This window comes from Emydura macquarii, unplaced genomic scaffold, assembly GCF_026122565.2.
Source record: "Emydura macquarii macquarii isolate MOO-44397 ecotype Brisbane River unplaced genomic scaffold, CSIRO-AGI_Emac_v2 contig_3080, whole genome shotgun sequence".
In the NCBI taxonomy this organism is placed as follows: Eukaryota; Metazoa; Chordata; order Testudines; family Chelidae; genus Emydura; species Emydura macquarii.
The window spans coordinates 5279306-5298719 of NW_027133217.1; the positions used below are offsets into that span (position 1 = coordinate 5279306).

Here is a 19414-nt window from a genome sequence, read left to right on the forward strand (position 1 = left end):
ACGGCTCTGGATGGATGGATGCAGCCCACATAACATAGAGAGAGCTGCCTATGTGCCCACAATGGTAAACCAGTGATTCTCAACCTATTTACCAGTGTGGACGCATAGGCAGCTCTCTCTGTGTTATGTGGGCTGCATCCATCCATCCATCCATCCCCCCACCCACCCACCCACACACACACACACACACACCCACACCCTATGGCCCTGAGGAGGTCACATGGGCCACAGCTGTGTGCAAACCCAGTTGGAAGGGGAAGGAGAAGACACTGAAGCAGCTTCACGGCTCATTACTACAAACTGGCAGGCAGTGGCTATAAGTTCTTAGTTCAGAACCGAGAGAGCCCTGCACTAAAGGACAGACTAAAAGTTACTGCCCTTATAACTGTATCTAGCCCAGCAGTTCCCAGTCGCCTCTGGCCAGGCTAAGGTCTGGGAAGTACCAATCTGTGCCCGCTGCCTCCCATTCTCAAGAGACACTGGCCCGAGGAGCAAGGCAGTTGTTCCCCCAGTGGGTCAGAGGATACGCTACCATCTCCACAATGACTAACACATGGGGGATTGAACCAGGGACTGGAGGCTGTAACACTCACCTTGGTGGCTGGGTCACAGAGGGGACACATTGACCAGTGGGTTACATGGACATCACTGAGCGGGAGATTAGCAACACCAGCACAGCAGAGGGAAGAGACACCAGAGTACTGTATCTGCATGACATAGGAGTCTGTGTTTGTATCCTCCAGGTCACCTTGGCTGGGACCTTCAGCCTTAACCTGCAGGTTTTAGTCATTAGCCGCCACGTGACAGGGAGTTTGAGTTTTAGAGCATGATCAGGACTCCAAGGCTGTGACTGGAGCTTTGCTACTGACTCAGTATGTGCCCTTGGTCAAGTCACTTAGACCAGTGTATTCAAATGGGTCCACTAGCTTCATGTGTCACACTGGACATGCCTAGGGCTATTGCTCCTGCAGCCTACATTGGAGACAACGGAAACAACAGATGATCAGCCCCTTCTGATCATCAGGCCATGAGGGTCGGACTCTCCAGAGTGCTCAATACTCAAAGCTGAGCTTGTTTCACACAGACACATCAATTCCAAAGGGAAGTTTTTCTTCTCGGGTCGCTTCCCCACCCGGACACCCAAACTGAAAGCCAAACATCTCCAATCTGAAAAGCCGACTACTCTGATTCCGAAAGGTTTTGTCTTCGTTTCAGCGTGGAACCGAGACAAGTTTTGAAACCTTGCAATTTGCCCCAAGCCTGAATCGTCATGCTCCAGCCAGCTCTTCTCATGGCAACGCGTGCGGCCAGATGTCCCGAGGCCTCAGCAACCGACTGGCTGAGCCCTGTGGGAAATCAGGCCACTGCCAGTGCCTGGAGAGGAACAGAACTCTTCTGAAAGCGCAACCTCTGTTGTGGGTGCGGGATTCTTAAAAACCTGGCACCATCCCCCCACGTCGGGGGCCCAGAAGGCAAAGCATCCAAGCTTTTGAAAGATGGGCCTTCGTCTCCATCTCCCGTTTATAAAGGCTTCTTCGTTACAGGCTGCTCAACAGCACTGCGACCGCTAAGTGACTCACTGGGCCTTAACGGTGCAATAGAGAGATGCCAAAAGCAGAGACCATGCACCTTTAACTGGTGCTAAGCCAGGCTGTTCTAATGAACACAGGAAAGATTAAAAGGATTAAGCATCAAAACATTTCACTGTGCTCAAGAAAGCCCCTTATGGAAGAAAAGCAGAAGGATGGTCCAGTAGCTAGTGAGCCTTCCTAGGGCTTAGGCGACCAGAGTTCAAGTCCCTATGCTTCTGTTAACTCCCTGTGCCTTGGGCAAGTCACTTAGCCTCTCTGTGCCACAGTTCCCCCTTTGTTACATGGGGATAATAACACTGCCCTGCCCCCCAGGGGTTTTGGGAGGATAAATACATGAATGGGTGTGACACACTCAGATACTAGAACGGGGTACAGAGAGACACCTCAGCTGTATAGAAGGGCCATCTTCCACCACCTGAGACAGTGATCCAGCATCAAGGAAGTAAAGGACTGTCAGCATCACAGAGATATTCTCTTACAGCTGAGACAGGCACCACTGCAGCTACCGTGAGACAACTTTCATTACACTGCACCCATTTCAAACAGCTTGAGCAGCTATGGCCGGTCAGTCGGGTTGCATCTTTTCTTCATCACCAGCAGGCACTGGTGCAGTCCCAGTGGAGATCAGCTGGGAACCCCAAGAAACGGACGCAACTTACAAAGGGCAAGACGGTAACAGTCATGCCATGGGGCTTTGCCTGCTAGGGCTCTTACCAAAAGAGGCTGAGACCACTGCAGAGACCTCATGCTCAGCCCTGGGCCGAGGCAGGCCTGACCTCACTTCTTAAAACCACTTCAGGGGTCTGAGTCGCCTCTCAGCTATCAGCACTGAGATCAATGGAGTTAGTCTGCACACATAGCAGGACAGGGAGTCAGCCCTGTGAGTTTTAGGACCACCCACGGATAGGCTTTGAAAAGATTACAGCGATTACTGGGACAGGGGAACCTTGAAGCTTTGTTTCAGATAAGCACAGATACGCCTCTATCCTCACCAGACCCTCTTACTGCTACAAACTCGGCCTACTCGAGAGCCTCATTTATCAGCCTGGGTTTCACTGATCACACCCATTTTACCTGCTGTTGCGCCCCTGATTTGCACATTCACCTTTTCAGTCTCATCCCAGGGCTTTTTCCACCCTCGTCTTCTTTTTTACCTGGACTTTTTCTTCTGCTAACACCCGTCCGTCTCGCTCTCGGCCTGAGTGATTACACATTGAAGAGGCAAAGCAGGGAAGATGAAAACAGGCAATGGCTTTAAAAAAAACACCTACCCTTCCTCTTCTCCCTTTTGTTGATGCTGCCCACCATTTTAGGGCAGAGTTTGGAGCTGTGCTATCAAACCAATGCTTGACTTGGAGCATTTCAACAGCAGGTTTAACTCAATCCTAATGGAAGGAAGCAGCAAGAAAGACCTCCTTAAAATGATTTGGATTGGGTGGTGGTGTCTGAGTCTCAGCAGAGGGCTAGACGATTCAGCAGGTGTTTAGCATTCAGTGCATGATTTAGTCAATTCAACCCCCTACTTAAGCATCTATGTTAGGTTGTTGTGAGAAGCCTTATAGCATTCTTGGTGTGAGCACTTGCAACTTCAAATACACACCCAGAGTTGAATTCTACCCTTCCCTTTACTTTTTATTTATGAGGCTCTTATGGCCAGATCCATGAAAGGATTTAGGCACCTACATCTCAGTTTTAGGCACTGTTGCAATCCAGAGAAACCCCTGCTCAGCTGCCGCCTAATCCTGCAGAAGCTTAAACTTACTCAGCACCTACATTTTTCCTGGCAAAGGTCCCCAACGGCCTAAGCTTCTGCCTCTGCAAATGCACACTGCTGCCCATCCCAGCCCAAAGCAGGGAAAGATAGACATTCCTTTGCCCACCTTCCTCAGAGGGGAAGGAGAAGAGATTTGAACTGGGATCTCCTGCCTTGTAGCACAGGGCACTGACCCCCTGAACTACAGAGTGAGTCTCATGCTGTTTCTGACCCAATTAGTATTTAATTAAAGTGGCCTGCCTTCAACAGGGAAGACTGAGAGAGCCCCACCTGAGAATACCCTAACGCCCAGCACACTCACTCAAGAGACAGGGACTCCCTGGGGGAGGGGCCTTTAGCAGTGGGCAGGGCCTTGTTTGCAAATAGATGTACTCTCCTGCTGCCCTCTGTCCTTGTTATATCACAGTAGCCATATAGCTGTCTTGTCCTCTCCCAAATTGTGCGTGTAAAGTGCTATAGAGCTTTGAAAAGTAAGCATGTAGTTGCATGTCTGCTGATACACATGGACTTCACTGGTTTTTCTAAAGCCTGCATGGCATTAAATTAACCGGGCACTGGTTTACAAACAAACAAAGATACAACAGGAGCTCCTTTGCTATGCATTTGTTCTGGACAGGTTGCAATCTGCTGAGCTGCAGTTTTTCTGCAATATTTTGTCTCCATCATGCACATATCGGATTTGGAGCGTGAAATCTGAAGCAAAACCCTTGAACCAAGGGCTCCAAGATCCTAATTAGCTCGCCTAACCACCAGGCTCACAGTCATGCAGGAGAGCTGCTCTTCTTTCTTTGCCCATCTTTCCCCAGCTCTTTTGTGTGGCATGAGGCAGGTGCCTAACTCATTTTGGTAAGAAGCGGCTTAGGGGCCTACGTCACCTGAATCCAGGAGAGCGGTTCCCGGCTGTAGATTGCAAGCGGAACTAGACGCCTCCCTGCAGCCTGGGTTAGGCACCAAACCCTTTCACCAGAAGCTTCCATTGGCTGCCTTCGACAACTCCCCACCTAACGAGCTGGCTTCTGAGGATCCCAGTCTGAGGCACCTACCTCTCCCCGTTCCTCACGTAGGGAGCCTAGGTGCCTCCCTCAGGCTTTGTGGAGCTCAGTGTTGTTCTACTGATTTTTCTAGGCGCCTAAAAATGAGATGTCATGAATGCTCAGTGTTTCAAGGCCTAGACTCCTTCATGGATCCGGGCCTCCCTTTGCTGTTTCACTCTGTCTGGATAAGGCATTTGGAGTGGCCTAGAGGGCAAAGAGAAGTCTCTACCAGGAAATGACACCCCATGAAGCTATCCTAAAGCAGGACTTCTTCAGCTTTTCCGGACTGTGACCCCTCGTTACAACAAAAAAACAAGGTTCCCTTCCCCTGAAGCCATAAATGGACTCCTTGAAAGCGGTTCGTGACCCCTTGGCCATGAATCTGGGTCCTACTGGCACAAAAGACTTCTGCCTCTTGCGGCCCACCGGCACGCAGCGTAATTAATGCATGAGCAGCATGGATTTGGGAATGAAGAGAGCCCTCTTTTTCTGCCTCTTAGAAGAGAAGCGCCGTCCCGGTGATGTGAAGCAAACCTGATGAGTCTTGGAAGAAAGGGTGCAGCAATCTGAGGACTCTTGGCTGGGTGAGATAAGGAGACACTTTCAGATGTCACTGATGCTCCCCAAACCTGCCTTGTTCAAATCGCCATAGCTTGATAGACCAGCGTGAGCTCTGCTTGGCCAGTCTGATGTGTGCTGAGCAGTAAATGCACGTTACTCTTGGCTGTATATATTGAGAGTCAGGAGCTCTCTGGACATTGTTTGTAACTTTAATGGGTGGCGTGTTCCCGTGGAGGTCCATTATATTAAGGTGCCAGAGATCTTTTGGCATCCCTTGTAACCTTCATGGACGAAGCTCCCCTGTACTTCAGCAGTTTGCCGTACTTTGGCCTTCTTATGCTAGCTGTCGTCTAGACTAGAGGTCTGGCACGTAGCAAGCTGCAGATTGTTATCAACACAATAACATGGGGAGTAAGGATCCCTGCACAACACGTGACTTCATCTGCAGCAACTCTCCTTTCCAGGGGGCAGTGGAGGTCATGTTGCATCCTAGTGTGATACCGTTTCATTTCATTTTATGGTCAGTTAAATGAGAGGTCATCTGATTGGCTAGATAGTCTCAGCTGTTTTACAGTCGTATTACAGGTCTTTAATGGGAGCAAGGTCCAATGAGCTAAGGTTCCACATGACCCTCGCAGCTTCTGATCCTGATGCTGTGACGTATCGAGCCCTTCAGGTCTTGATGCTCAGCTCTCTTTCAGGTTAGCATAGAACCAAAGAAGATGAGGGTTGGAAGGGACCTCAGGAGGTATCTAGTCCAACCCCCTGCTCAGAACCCCAGCTAAACCATCCCAGCCAGGGCTTTGTCAAGCTGCACCTTAAAAACCTCTAAGGATGGAGATTTCTCTCGTTAGAGCACTCATTTCTCTCATTGGAGCTCACCCCATTAAAGCTAGTAATGTAGAATCACTAGCAAGCTGGAGAGTAGCAGAGAACAGTGAGGGGGTTACACCTTAACCACGTGAGCCTATCAATGTAGTTTTCTCCTTTGGATTTTTTAAAATTAGAGCTGAGGCCGCAGCCTGAAAGTCTGGATTTTAGATGATCGAAATGATTTGGCTCTGGACTGGGAGGGAGGAAGGCTTTGTGATAAAAACACCAGCTGAAGTTCTAGGTTCAAATTCTGGCGTTGCTCAAATCCTGGTATTCCTTTGTGATCTTGGGCAAGTCATTGGTCTCTCTGTGCCTCAGTTTCCTCACCTGCAAACTAGGCATAATAAGGCTTCTTTTCTTGCATTCTTTGTCTGCCTTGTCTGTTTAGGTTGTGAGGTCTTTGGGGCAGGGACTATCTCTCACTATATGTATGTACAGCACCTGGCACAGTGGGGCCCTGATCTTAGTCGGGGGCTTCTGGTGCTAGTGCAAAATTCTCACAGTATATTGGCCAGCTGGGAAGACAGCAAGGGGGAAGTAGCTACATAGATGCAAGGTAATATTTGTACATTTTGGCTCTGGAGCGGGGTTTGGACGCCAGATGCTCTCCAATCTCAGACAGTGCTCCGGTTCCAGAGTGTGGTGTGGACGCAAGCCTGGGTTTAAAATAGATTTGTACTGAGAGATCGGTAGATCTGGAGAAATCGCCTTCCCCGATTCCAAACAACCAGTATGCTCACAGTAAGTTTATGAACAGGATGATATGACCGGGCTGCCTGGGATAGCAGGCACCGGACTCAGTGACCCAGGAGGTCCCTTCCATTTCTATGTTCCTCACCCATCTTTGAGTCAGACTAAGCATGATGAGAGTCTACCAGAGCCCTCCACTCGTGCTAAAGATCTGGGGCTGTACCAGACTCGTATCCTCTGTGGACTGGGCACAGAGACAGACACAGAACACATATTGACGAGGGGGTTCCACATACAGAAGGAGGTGGAGGACAGCTTAGGGGGCTGTGTGGGAAGAACGCTGTTCTCTCTTGTCTTTCGTCTCCTTGGCCATTTTGGGGGCTGCACCATGAGGTCACTGAAAGCTTTGTACCTCATCCTCCAATCACCCCAGGCTGCTGGATCCCCTGTAGCATTACAGAGACTCAACGGTCTCTGCAGGAGTCGGCTCACTTGGGGTTCCTTACAGGCCCGCAACCCAGCAGTGTGTGTGCATGTGTGTTTAAAACCCAGTCTCGCAGAACAGCCTGTGACCTTTAGATATGCTTAATCAGATGCAATTAGTAATAAATGTTGTTTGTTCTCCAAAGCAGGTGGCCTTGAAGGCAAAACATCACCCCTTCCCCCCCAGGGCAAATTGCAGGGGACACTTTAATGATGATGAGTGGTGTCTTTTAAGTTTTCTTTCCTCTACATTGTGCAATGCTGCAAATAGCTTCTGTCCCTCCCAGCTATCTCCTTTTCCATGTGGGAGAATATGATCTCCCCCTTCCCCACCACTCAGCTTTTCTCTGTTTCAGATGAATCAGAAATTAACAAGGGTGTTTTGTTTGGGTATTTTTACTTAAAAGGAGCTGCGTCAAAGAGTTCTGACCTAAAATGTGAACTGCTCGTAAATGATTTAATGCTCTCAGGTCTGGTAAGCACTTTAGAGTCCAGATTGTTAGATTCTAATTGAGGTTCCACTCCAGATCCTGAAGGTTAGATTCTGTCCCCCAACCCCTGCAGTTTATAGGAGTCAGGAAGGGGCTGCGGTACTGTAAGGTCACTATGTTTTCCCCCTCCCTGCCCCTCCAGGACAATGCATAGAGGGAGGGAAGGAGGTGGATTAGGGGAGGCCCATAACACAAGATGCTATGGGGATTCTGGTTTATACTTCAGCCTGAAAGAGGCTGTTGAACGTTACAGCAGCCAGACACTGCTCTCACTTATTATCCTAAAGCAGCCCCTGAGCCGTTGCTCTGCCCCCTTGGACATCACCTTCCCTGCTGCACCCCTTAGAGGTGCAGCACAGAACTGGACCGTCAGAGTATGTCCACATAGCAAAAAAAAAAACCCCAAAACAAAACCACGATATCGAGTCTGAGGGCCCAGGTCAACTGACTCAGGCTCACGAGGCTCGCCCTACGGGGCTAAAAATAGCAGCATAGATGTTTGGACTTGAGCTGGAGCATGGACTCTGCAACCCAGCACAGGAGAGGGTCTCAGGTCTTGGGCTGCAGCCCCCAGCCTGAATGTCTACCCTGCTATTTTTTAGCCAGGTAACACGTGCCATGCAAGCCTGAGTCAGTTGACCTGGGCTCTGAGACGCGCTGCCACCGTTTTTTGGAATTTTGATTTTGCTGTGTAGACATACCCTACGTATTGTTTAAATGTAATATGGTTACTGGGAATCTTTTTTCTTACACATGGAAATAATGCCCTCAGCATATGCTGGGGCTGTGACGTTTTGCACACCGTATCGTTTAGTGGTTACGGGAGGGGCCTAGGAATCAGGATATCTGGGTTCTGTTCCCATACGAGATGTTGATCCACTCTGTGATCTCAAAAACTTCTGCTCTGTGCCTCAGTTTCTCCATTTTGAGTTGGAATAATTCCTACTTACCCAATGGGGTGATGTGATGCCCATACAGTGCATTGAGATCATCAGATAAGAAGCTTAAGGGAATGAGGAACTCAAATCCCAGAGCGTTTGATGGCCAACTCCTTCAGGCCCCTTTGATGATCATACAATCATAGAAAAATAGGCCTTGAAGGGACCTTGAGAGGTCATCTAGTCCAGTCCCATGCGCTGAGGCAGGACTAAGTGTTATCTCGACTAGACCATCCCTGACAAGTGTTTGTCTAACTTATTCTTAAAAACCACCAGTGATGGAGATTCCACAACTTCCCTCGGTTATTTGTTCCAGGGCTTAACTACCACAGCAGTTAGGAAGTTTTCCCTAATGGCTAATCTAACTCTCTCTTGCTGCAATTTAAACCCATTACTACTTGGCCTGGCCTCACAGGGTAAGGAGAACAGTTTACCATCATCCTTTTTATAACCACCTTTGACGTATTTGAAGATTGTTCCCATGTCCCCCCTCAGTCTTCTCTTCTCCAGACTAAACAAACTCAGGTTTCTTTCAATCTTTCCTCATAGGTCATGGTTTCTAGACCTTTCATCGTTTTTGTCACCAATTTGTCCACATCTTTCCCAGAACTGGGCACAATACTCCATTTGAGCCCTTAATCACTGCTGAGTAGAGTGCAAGAATTAGTTCTCAGGTCTTGCTTACAACACTCCTGCTAATCCATCCCAGAATGATGTTTGCTTTTCTTGCAACAGTATCACCCTGGTGACTCATATTTAGTTTGTGATCCTCTACAACCCCTAGATCCCTTTCTGCAGTACACCTTCCTAGGCAGTCCTTTCCCATTTTGTATGTGTGCACCTGATTATTCCTTCCGAAGTGTAGTACTTTGCATGTGTCCTTATTGAATTTCATCCTATTCATTTCAGGCCCTTTCTCCACTTTGTCAAGATCATTTTGAAATCTAATCCTGTTTTCCAAAGCACTGGTAACCCCCCCAGCTACGTATCATCCGCAAACTTTGATGCCTGTCTATAGACCTCTGTGCTTAGTATTATAATGCCAATGCCCCAAGTGTCTGGTTAGCTGGAATTGAACCCAGGAGTTCTGGATTTGAATGCACGAGCCTCTGTGGTCTGAGCTAAAAGGCCCACTTTTGTTAGCCAGGGCTGTAGTAGACTCACCAACCGCTAGGTGACCTCCTCACCACCAGATAGGGACAGAGCATTACACCCAGTAGGTAAGGATTATACTATGGTATCTGAGAACCTGACAAATGTTAACGGCTTTTACCCTCCCAGCTCTTTTGTGTGGCAGGGTGAGCACCTTCCCCAGTTAACAGCCAGGGAACTGAGGCACAGAATAGATAAGGTTCTTTGTTTCCAGTTTTTACGGATTTTTGCAGAGAAATTCTTGGGTTTCACCAAAGCTATTACTTGGCATTTATTGATTTCCCTGCAAATTTTGGACCACTCGAGTACACAAAAATACTGATTACATTAGGAAACTCCAATCCATTACATTGGGTGGAGGCATTTATGTTAATAATAAGTTAGTCTGAGTGTAAATGCCAGGCTTGGACTGGAAAAAAGCAAATATAGTGCCCATCTTCAAAAAAGAGAGGAAAGAGGATCCAGGGAACTACAGATCGGTCAGCCTCACTTCAATCCCTGGAAAAATCATGGAGCAGGTCCTTAAAGAATCCATTTTAAGGCACTTGGAAGAGAGGAAGGTGATCAGGAACAATCAGCATGGATTCACCAAGGGAAAGTCATGCCTGACCAACCTGATTGCTTTCTATGATGAGATGACTGGCACTATGGATGTAGGGAAGGCGGTGGATGTGATATACCTTGACTTTAGCAAAGCTTTTGATACGGTCTCTCACAGTATTCTTATCAGCAAGTTAAAGAAGTATGGGTTGGATGAATGGACTATAAAATGGATAGAGAACTGGCTAGAGCATAGGGCTCAACGAGTAGTGATCAATGGCTCCATGTCTAGCTGGCAACCGGTCACAAGCGGAGTTCCCCATGGGTCAGTCTTGGGGCCAGTTTTGTTCAACATCTTCATTAATGATCTGGAAGATGGGGTAGATTGCACCCTCAGCAAGTTTGCGGATGACACTAAGCTGGGGGGAGTGGTAGATACCCTGGAAGGTAGGGATAGGATACAGAGTGACCTAAACAAACTGGAGGATTGGGCCAAAAGAAATCTAATGAGGTTCAACAAAGAAAAGTGCAGAGTCCTCCACTTAGGAAGGAAGAATCCCATGCACAGCTACAGACTGGGGACCGACAAGTTAGGCAGCAGTTCTGCAGAAAAGGACCTGGGGGTAACAGTGGATAAAAATCTGGATATGAGTCAGCAGTGTGCCCTGGTTGTCAAGAAGGCTAATAGCATATTGGGCTGCATTAGCAGAAGCATTGCCAGCTGGTCGCGGGAAGTGATTATTCCCCTCTATTCGGCATTGGTAAGGCCCCATTTAGAGTATTGTGTCCAGTTTTGGGCCCCCCACTACAAACAAGATGTAGACAAGTTGGAGAGAGTCCAGCGGAGGGCAACAAAAATGATTAGGGGGCTGGAGCACAGGACTTATGAGGAGAGGCTAAGGAAACTGGGCTTGTTTAGTCTGCAAAATAGAAGAATGAGGGGGGATTTGATAGCAGCCTTTAAACTACCTGAAAGGGGGTTCCTGGGAGGATGGGGCTAGGCTGTTCTCGTTGGTGGCAGATGACAGAACAAGGAGCAATGGTCTCAAGTTGCGGTGGGGGAGGTCTAGGTTGGATATTAGGAAAAAGTTTTTCACTAGTAGGGTGGTGAAGCACTAGAATGGGTTACCTAGGGAGGTGGTGGAATCTCCATCCTTAGAGGTTTTTAAGCTGCGGCTTGACAAAGCCCTGGCTGGGATGATATAGCTGAGGTTAGTCCTGCTCTGAGCAGGGGGGTGGACTAGATGACCTCCTGAGGTCCCTTCCAACTCTAATATTCTATGATTCTATGATTCTAAAGTAAGGCAATGCAATGGAAGATGTACACGCGCGGGCGTATGCATTTTCGTAGGCACTGTTGAAGTACAATTCATGAAATAAATGATAGCATGAAGCTGCTTTTATTTTCAATGTTCTTTTCTCTGCTTGTTGCTTCTTTTCTGCCCTCCCACACCCAAACATTAAACCCAATATTGATCCAGAAAACTGTCAGTGTAATTGTTTGCACTAATTTTCACCTGATTTTTAAATTTTTGTGGTAAACACTGAGAAATTGCCAGGAAATGTTAAAGAAAATAAAAATGGAAAACAAGAGATCAAGTGACATGTCAAAGGTCACAGAGATGCTCTATAGCAAAGACGGGACTGGCCCTTAATTTTACAGGTGCATACGGGAGTGCCCCTAACAAGTAGGCCATGCAGTCTGGCCTGAAGTGCTTGCTGATTATTTCCCAGGAACTTTGTCTGCAGCAGTTTCTTAAATTCCGTCTCAGCTGCTGCAGGCTGGCCAGCATAAAAAAATCCCATGGTTTCAGCATGTGACCCACTGGGGAGTGTTTGCTTTTGTGACAGCCACCCTCTTGTTTTGACACATCAGAGACTGAACCAGGGACCTCTAGATCTTAAAAAAGACCTGAGTTGCTACAGCTTGAACGAAGGCTCCCTGACTGGTGCAGAAAGAGACTCATAACCTCTGTGGATTGGGCACACCAAGGGGGCCCATCATACACACTCCCCAGTGGGTCACATGCTGAAACCATGGGATTTTTGTCCCAATTCAAGATAGGAAAAATGTTCAAAATCCTGAAAATTTTCACAGGAGGAGAAAACCATTTCCCACCCGGCGCTAGCATTTACTATCTCAGCACACCTGTGAGGTAAGGAAGTGCTATTGTCTTCTTTTCACAGCTGGGAAACTGAGGCACAGAGACACCAGCTGATTTTCCCCAAGCTTCACAGGGAATCAATGGTAGAGCTGAGACTTGAACCTACATCACCTGAATTCTAGGGGGAGAATAACTTCTAGCGCACTGTAAGACCTCTATGGTTTTTTTTGTTGTTAATCTCTACTGGCCTTTTTAATAATTTCTTGACTCCTAACCCCCTATTGATTTCTGAGGGCTTGTCTACACTTAAAACACTGCACCATGCTTCAGTGAAGACATGATCTATGCTGACGGGAGGGATTTTCCTGTCGGTGTAGACAATCCACCTTGCCAAGAGGAGGTAGGTAGGTCAATGGAGGATTCTTCTGTCACCCTAGCATCTCCTACACTGCGGGGGTAGGTCGGTATAGCTCCGTCTCTCAGGGGTATGAATTTTTCATGCCTTAGAGCCATGTAGTTACGCCAACCTAATTTCCTAGTGTAGACCAACCCTAAGTCAGACAAGATGGGTGAGGTAATATCTTTACTGAACCAACTTCAGTTGGTAAAAGACAAGTTTTCAAGCTTACCCAGAGCTCTTCTTCGGTCTGGGAAATGAACTCAGTGTCACAGCTAACAACAAAGTGGAACAGGTTGTTTAGTACCGTGGTGCCCAACCTTATTACATAGGAGGGCCACATACACCTAAGTGCAACCTTGTGTGGGCCAAACAGATCCTACATATTTTAATAAGATTTAAAATCACCTGTATTGATTTAGATTTGAAGTTCAGCTTGTTTCATATGTATTTAGTTAGGTTGTTTTGATGTCCAGTATCGTCTGTTTACACACTTGTGTAAATTAAAATGGTGTAAACATGACAACATAAAACGTTAATGAATCAGCTGTTAGTATATTGTGTTAATGCAGGCCACGGGCCTTATGAAATGCTCTGGGAGGCTGAGTACGGCCCGCGGGCCATAGGTTTAGCACCCCTAGTTTAGGATAAGTAGCTAATACATTTTTCAAGGGACCATTCAAGGTGAAGTGGCCCATTAACATCTCTCTAGTCATAGGGAGGGCAGGAGGGACAAAAAGCTGGGGAGGGGCAGTTAGTGAGATATAGATTGTTGTGGTAAGCCATAAATCCAGTCTCTCTGTTCAGTCCATGATTTTTAGTGCTTAGCAAATGTATTAATTTAAGCTCCCAGGCTCATCTTCTGAAAATGTTGTGCAGAGGCTTCCTCTGAGGATGAGGACTGAGAGGTCAGATATAGAGCTTCGTGAAAAGTTTTCACCCACAGGTGATATGGTCTTTTATCATTTTTCTGTGTGAGTTCATTCAACAGCCTAGTGATTGTCTGTCTGGTTTCACCCACATCATTGTTATTGGGGCATTTAGTGTTCTAGGGGAGGTACGCCACGTTGTGATAGGCATGTGTTGGATCCATGGATCTGGAAAGGTGTGTTATGGTTGGTATTGATCCACTTGGCAGTGGAGATATGCTTGCAAATTTTTCATTGGTTGTTCTGGCAGGCTCTGATGCTGCTTTGGATTGGTGTGTCCTGGTTTGTGGGGAGTTTGCTTCTGATGATGAGCTCGGCGAGGTTGGGGATGGGTCTTAGTTGTTGAATTTGTGGTGGAAATTTATGAGGGATTTTAGGTTGTCTGTCCGGATGATGAAAATATCATTGATGTATTTCAGGTATATCATTGGGTTTGTGGAGCATTTCTCCAGAAATTCTTGTTCAAGGTGGCCCATGAAAAGGTTGTCATATTGGGGCGCCATCCTAGTACCCCTGGCTGTTCCCATGGTTTGGATAAAGTGTTTAGAACATAAGAACAGTCATACCGGGTCAGACCAACGGTCCATCTAGCCCCAGTATCCTGTCTTCTGACAGTGGCCAATGCCACGTGCTTCAGAGGTAATGAATAGAACAGGTAATCATCAAGTGATCCATCCCGTCAGCCATTCCCAGCCTCTGGCAAACAGCAATCCCTGCCTATCCTGGCTAATAGCCATTGATGGACCTATCCTCCATGAACTTATCTACTTCTTTTTTGAACTCCGTTATAGTCTTGGCCTTCACAGCATCCTCAGGCAAGGAGTTCCACAGGTTGATTGTGCGTTGTGTGAGGAAATACTTCCTTTTGTTTGTTGTTAAATATAAAATTGCTATGGGTGAGGATAAAAGGGATGAGTTTGGTGGCATGTTTGGGGTAAGTATCTGAGTTTTGTCTATTGTACTGTAGATATTTGAGGCAGGCAGCGATGGGGGATGCTGGTGTGTAGGGAGGTGACATCCATGGTGGCAAGGATGGTGTTCTGAGGGAGGTTGTTAATGCTGAGGAGTATCTGGAGGACGTCGGTTGTGTCCAGGAGGCAGCTGGCCCTTTGTGTGGAGGGTGGTTTCTATGAGTTCCAATATCTTATCAAGCGAGGCGTTTGCAGTAATAGGAACATACACTTAGGGGTGCAGACTGTGCAGTCTAGTCTTTAGGTCCTTGATTGTAAGGCATTTAACCACATGCCTAATGTCAGCCATGTGAGTCGGCTGCTGTGCTTACCCTTGAACACATTAGGCTCACATGAATAACATTAGACACAAGCTTAAGTATCTTGCTGGGTCAAGGACTAACAGACCTGGCTATATCCTGCCGTGATACTGACTCCTGGGCCTGGATCCTCAGCCGGTGTAAATCAGCACGGCTCCACTGACGTCAGTATATACCAGCTGAGGATCTTCTGCCCCTCTGTGAAATGGGGGTAACAAAAGCCACCTGTGTAAGTGCTTTGAGTCCTCTAGCTGCGGGGCCCTATGTACAAAGCAGTATTAGGAGAGTTTTCCCTCAATGCACGTTAAGAAGCCACCTGAAGAAAGAACTGATAGACATCTTGACTCTCTGGTGAAGTCACTGTCAGATCATGAAACTCCCTGGTATAAAGAACACTCAGAGTTACCGAAGAGCACAAATTATTGACGAGTTGATGCCCGCGGTGAGGCTTCCTTCTGATACGACTCTGGCTGTAGCTGTGTGATCTGTAACTGAGCCATGTGGCAATCTAAGCTGCAGGAGGCTGAATTACATATAGACTAACAGCAAGCGGGAGTTGTGAATTACAGGGCTATAATTCCACCCAGAAGGGTCACCACTAAATTATGCTAGGAGAGCACAGCCCTTCTCCCTGGCTTTAGTAACTCTGGCTCTCCCTGTGTTGGAGACTCTCTGCAGATGCAGGCAGCCCTCACTGCATCGTACCACTCGATCATGTTTTCTTCACAACAGTAAGGGCGGGAAATATAATGTATTTAAAGTTGAGAGCTGAGAATCTGACGTCATCATGTGAGTGTAGTTGTCAGAGCCCTAGCATCTGTGCCTCTACCCAGCTCTGTACATAGCTTCTCCTTTCTCTGTGGGTAGAAATCAGGGCTGTTTTCTGAATCGTTCTCCCTCCTGGGTGAAATTTCTTTTGGCCAACCCTTTTTTCGTTGCCAAAAAAACATATGCAGCTTCGACAACACCGAAACGTTTCACAACTTCGTGTTGGCTTTGCCAGATAGTTTCGGTTGGGAAAACCGACAAGAACTCTGAAAACTTTGGAACATTTGGTTTGGACATTTTTTGGAAAGGAAATGCTTCAATTTTTCAATTCAACGTAACTTTTTCTTTCAAACTGGCCTCTAATTTTATTAAGAAGCAAGCAAAAACATTTTAAAACAAGCCAAATTGAAATGAAATGTTGCGACGTTGTCGAAACAAATGTTTCATTCCACCTGAAATGAAAATTGATTTGACTTTTCAATTCACCAAAAATTTCAAAAAATTTAGTTTCCAGTTCAACCGGAAACTCCCTCCCTCCCCCGGCCCCTCCCCCAGAATTGCCAGCAAACCAAAAAACCCATTATTCACCCAGCTGTACTCATGAGGCCTGATAAAGATCTCAGGCTGCTTCTCTCCATGCTGGAGCTGCAGCATTTTGTAGTAGTGACCCCATTTTGAGTCATTTACCCTTACACTTGGTGCAATCTGTACGACCTCTGTGCTGGGGTGGAGAACTGGGAGCTACTCTTTAGACACTTACAAACAAAACATTAGCTAATGCATAACAGTGACAAGGGTTAGCTCCAAAGTATGTCTGCTGGAATATTGCTATCAGCAAATACTGCCCTGTGCATGAAACACGTCCTTAGTACATCAAATAATCATTCCCTGATGGTTACTAGAACAGAGCCAGATCCTTAGCTGGTGTAAAATGGGACAGCACCCCTAAAGTCAGCTTACGCCGCTTGATGATGTGGCTCGCAGCATTTATTCTTTCAGCCCAGATATTTTAGCCCACATAATAATGCTTTCCATCCATGGATCTCAAAGCAGCTTACAGGGGTACGAAAGTATCGTTATTCCTCTTACAAGTGGGGAAACTGAGGCACAGAGCATTGCAGTGACTTGTCCAAGATGACACAGACAAAGCTGGATATAGAAACAAGATCTCCTGACTGTACGTTTCAAGTTGTGCCCACTGGGCAACGCTGTCTCTACACTTATCTACCCCCCATCGCCATAACATCTGATCACTTCACAAACATTAATTTACTCTTACAAACACCCTTGCGAAATATTATTATCCACACTTTAGAGATGGAGAAACAGAGCGATTAAGTGACTTTCCCACAGTCCCACGGCATCTGTGGCAAAGGCAGGAAGTAAAGCCAGCTCTCACAGGTCCTGGGTCAAAACCATAGCCACAACAAGACCCTCTTTTAATTGTAACTCGCATCTCATGCCCTAGCCATTGGACAAGCCTGTCCCACTAGCCAGACTTCTCACCAAGAACTGCAATTATTAGAGCACGTTCATAAATGTGAAAGAAAATTAGTGGCAACACTTGATGCCATTGATTATAATGCTGTACCTTATCTTTGGGTCTGCTTTGATTCTTATTTGGTGCCCACCCATCTAAATCCTATTTGGGTGATTCTGCAGTCCTTGCGCCGAATTTCCATGGGCGTTTGGGGCAGGTGAGTGTGGTGCCAGGTAGCCATCCCCTCTAGATTCCATACCAAGACTATGGAATAACCAACTGAAAGACTTCCCTCCCCTGTCAGAGAATTCAGTCCCTGTTTTACACTGAGCTCAGTTCCCTCTCAGACAGGACTTTGGGAATTCAGCACGTGCTGAGCCAATCCCATGTAGACACACTCAATGGTCAGGCTAGTTATGTACCTTACAATCACGCTCATGTACTTTACCACCAAATCTCCGTGCTTTGACATACAGAGTTCTCAACCTTTTTTTGTTTTCTTTTAAACAAGCTGAGTAAAGCTGAGATTCTTGCATAATCACAGGACTCCAGGCGCTGGGACTTTAAGAAAAAAAACCTACGCAGAAAATATTGTGAGACTTGCTGTAAAATTGTGGGAGTTGTCAACTCTGATTAGTCCTTTGATTTAAGGCGTTCTCAATCACTGGGCAACATAGCCCCAGGGGTGAGGCCCGCTTGTTTCAGTGTTGCAGGTAGATGATCTGTCCCTCCTCAGTCACTGAAGGGTTTGTGCTATGTTATGGTGACATTTGCAATTCGTTAACCGCTCTCCTCCCCCTCCTCCAGGCCACCACAGAACCCCCGAAAAAGAAACCGGACCCCGTCACTTCAGAGACCGTGGTTTTCTGGGGGCTGCGCCTCTGGCAGGTGATTGGAGTCTTTGCCATCTTTATCCTGGCCATCAGTAAGTCACAATCCTCTGCCCTCCCCTCTCCCGCATTTAGGACCGCATCCTGCTCCAAGCAGAGCCAAGGGTAACACTGCCATGGATGTCAATAAGTCTAGGACTGGGCCCTTTTTCCTGGTGCTTTGCTGTGTCAACTGTAACAGGGGCTTCAGCTGGTTTTTCAAAGGCACCCCTTTGACAGGGAATTAGATGTGCCCGTGTTATGCCAGTGGTCAGCCGAGATGATCATAATGGTTAACAACCAATGGATTTCAACAGGATTTGGGCCTTTACTTTCTTTAGGCTATGTCTAGATTGACAGTGGCAAATTCGCTGCCGTCAGGTTGATTTATCCAGATCGATTGAGTGGAAGTGGAGACCTATCAATCGACCCGGAAATGGAGTAACGCTGCGTCAACAGGAGTACATTTCCCATCGGCGCAGCAAACTGAAAACATCCGCTGAAGTGGGTTTCTGCCCACGAAAGCTTATGCCCAAATACATTTGTTAGTCTTTAAGGTGCCACAGGACGCTCGCTGTTTTGCTAAAAACAGACTAACACGGCTACTCCTCTGGAATGTATCAGTACAAAGCATCTTCATACCAGTAGAACTGCAACCACTCTGGGAGAATTGTGCTGTGTTAATTATACAAGTATATTTAAACTGGTCTAACATTTGGGTTTAGATGAGTCCTTAGAGAGGAAGAATTTTTTTTTTAAATGCCCAATTGCTTTGAGCTCGTTGAAATTTTTCAACGTTTGAAATTTCAGTGAAATTTTTCTTCAACATTTCACCAGAAAAAAAAAGGTCACAAAAATCTTTGTAAAGATATTTTTCCATTTATTGATTGGCGCTATCATTTTATTTCCTGCAGTTCATTTCCGTTTTGCTTGGCTTGAAAAGTGACATCAGAGCACGTCAGTTTCACTTCCTGTTTGTAGTCACTCTCCAGTACTCCTGTATTGTCTCTGAGTTCAGGTTTCTGACTTAACAAGGGAATATTTATAGAGACAAAAAAGGAAGGATAAAAATGTAAACTCCATTAAGGGAAGACATGCTGTGAGTCAAAGTTCATGATTAGTATTATTTATGGGAGAGATTTTTACCAAAGGGATTTAGGAACACAAATCAATTGGACTTACACTTACAAATCATAGACAATTTTAAATCGTTCCCTAGACAGGTGTGCAGGAAGCTTTACAGATATAAAGATACAGCAGGAGCCCTGATCTAAAACATTTAAGGCTCTGATCCTGCCCCCATTTGGAGTCCCATTGACTCCATTGGGATTTAACACGGGTGCAAGGGTCTAGCAGTAGGACTGGGATCTGATTGCATAGATAATCCATGAGGGGCAATGCCTGCTCATTCCTAGTGGAAGACTAGACAAAGGCTTTGAGTTAAAGGCTTTCCAATCCCATTGATGCT

The 19414-nt window shown here is 46.6% G+C and overlaps 2 protein-coding genes across 2 annotated transcripts in view; one reads left to right on the forward strand and one right to left on the reverse strand.

The window, feature by feature from the left end:
* The window catches only part of ALS2CL (ALS2 C-terminal like), a 67763-nt gene extending 64996 nt beyond the window's left edge, over positions 1-2767 (reverse strand). The window contains 1 exon segment of the mRNA XM_067530428.1: positions 2747-2767. The gene's annotated coding sequence lies outside the window, so the exon portion shown is untranslated.
* The window catches only part of TMIE (transmembrane inner ear), a 57472-nt gene that overhangs the window by 1250 nt on the left and 36808 nt on the right, over positions 1-19414 (forward strand). Inside the window, exon 2 of the mRNA XM_067530429.1 lies at positions 17885-18002. Within this exon, the coding sequence (XP_067386530.1) occupies positions 17885-18002 (118 nt within the window). The remainder of the gene's footprint in view (positions 1-17884; positions 18003-19414) is intronic.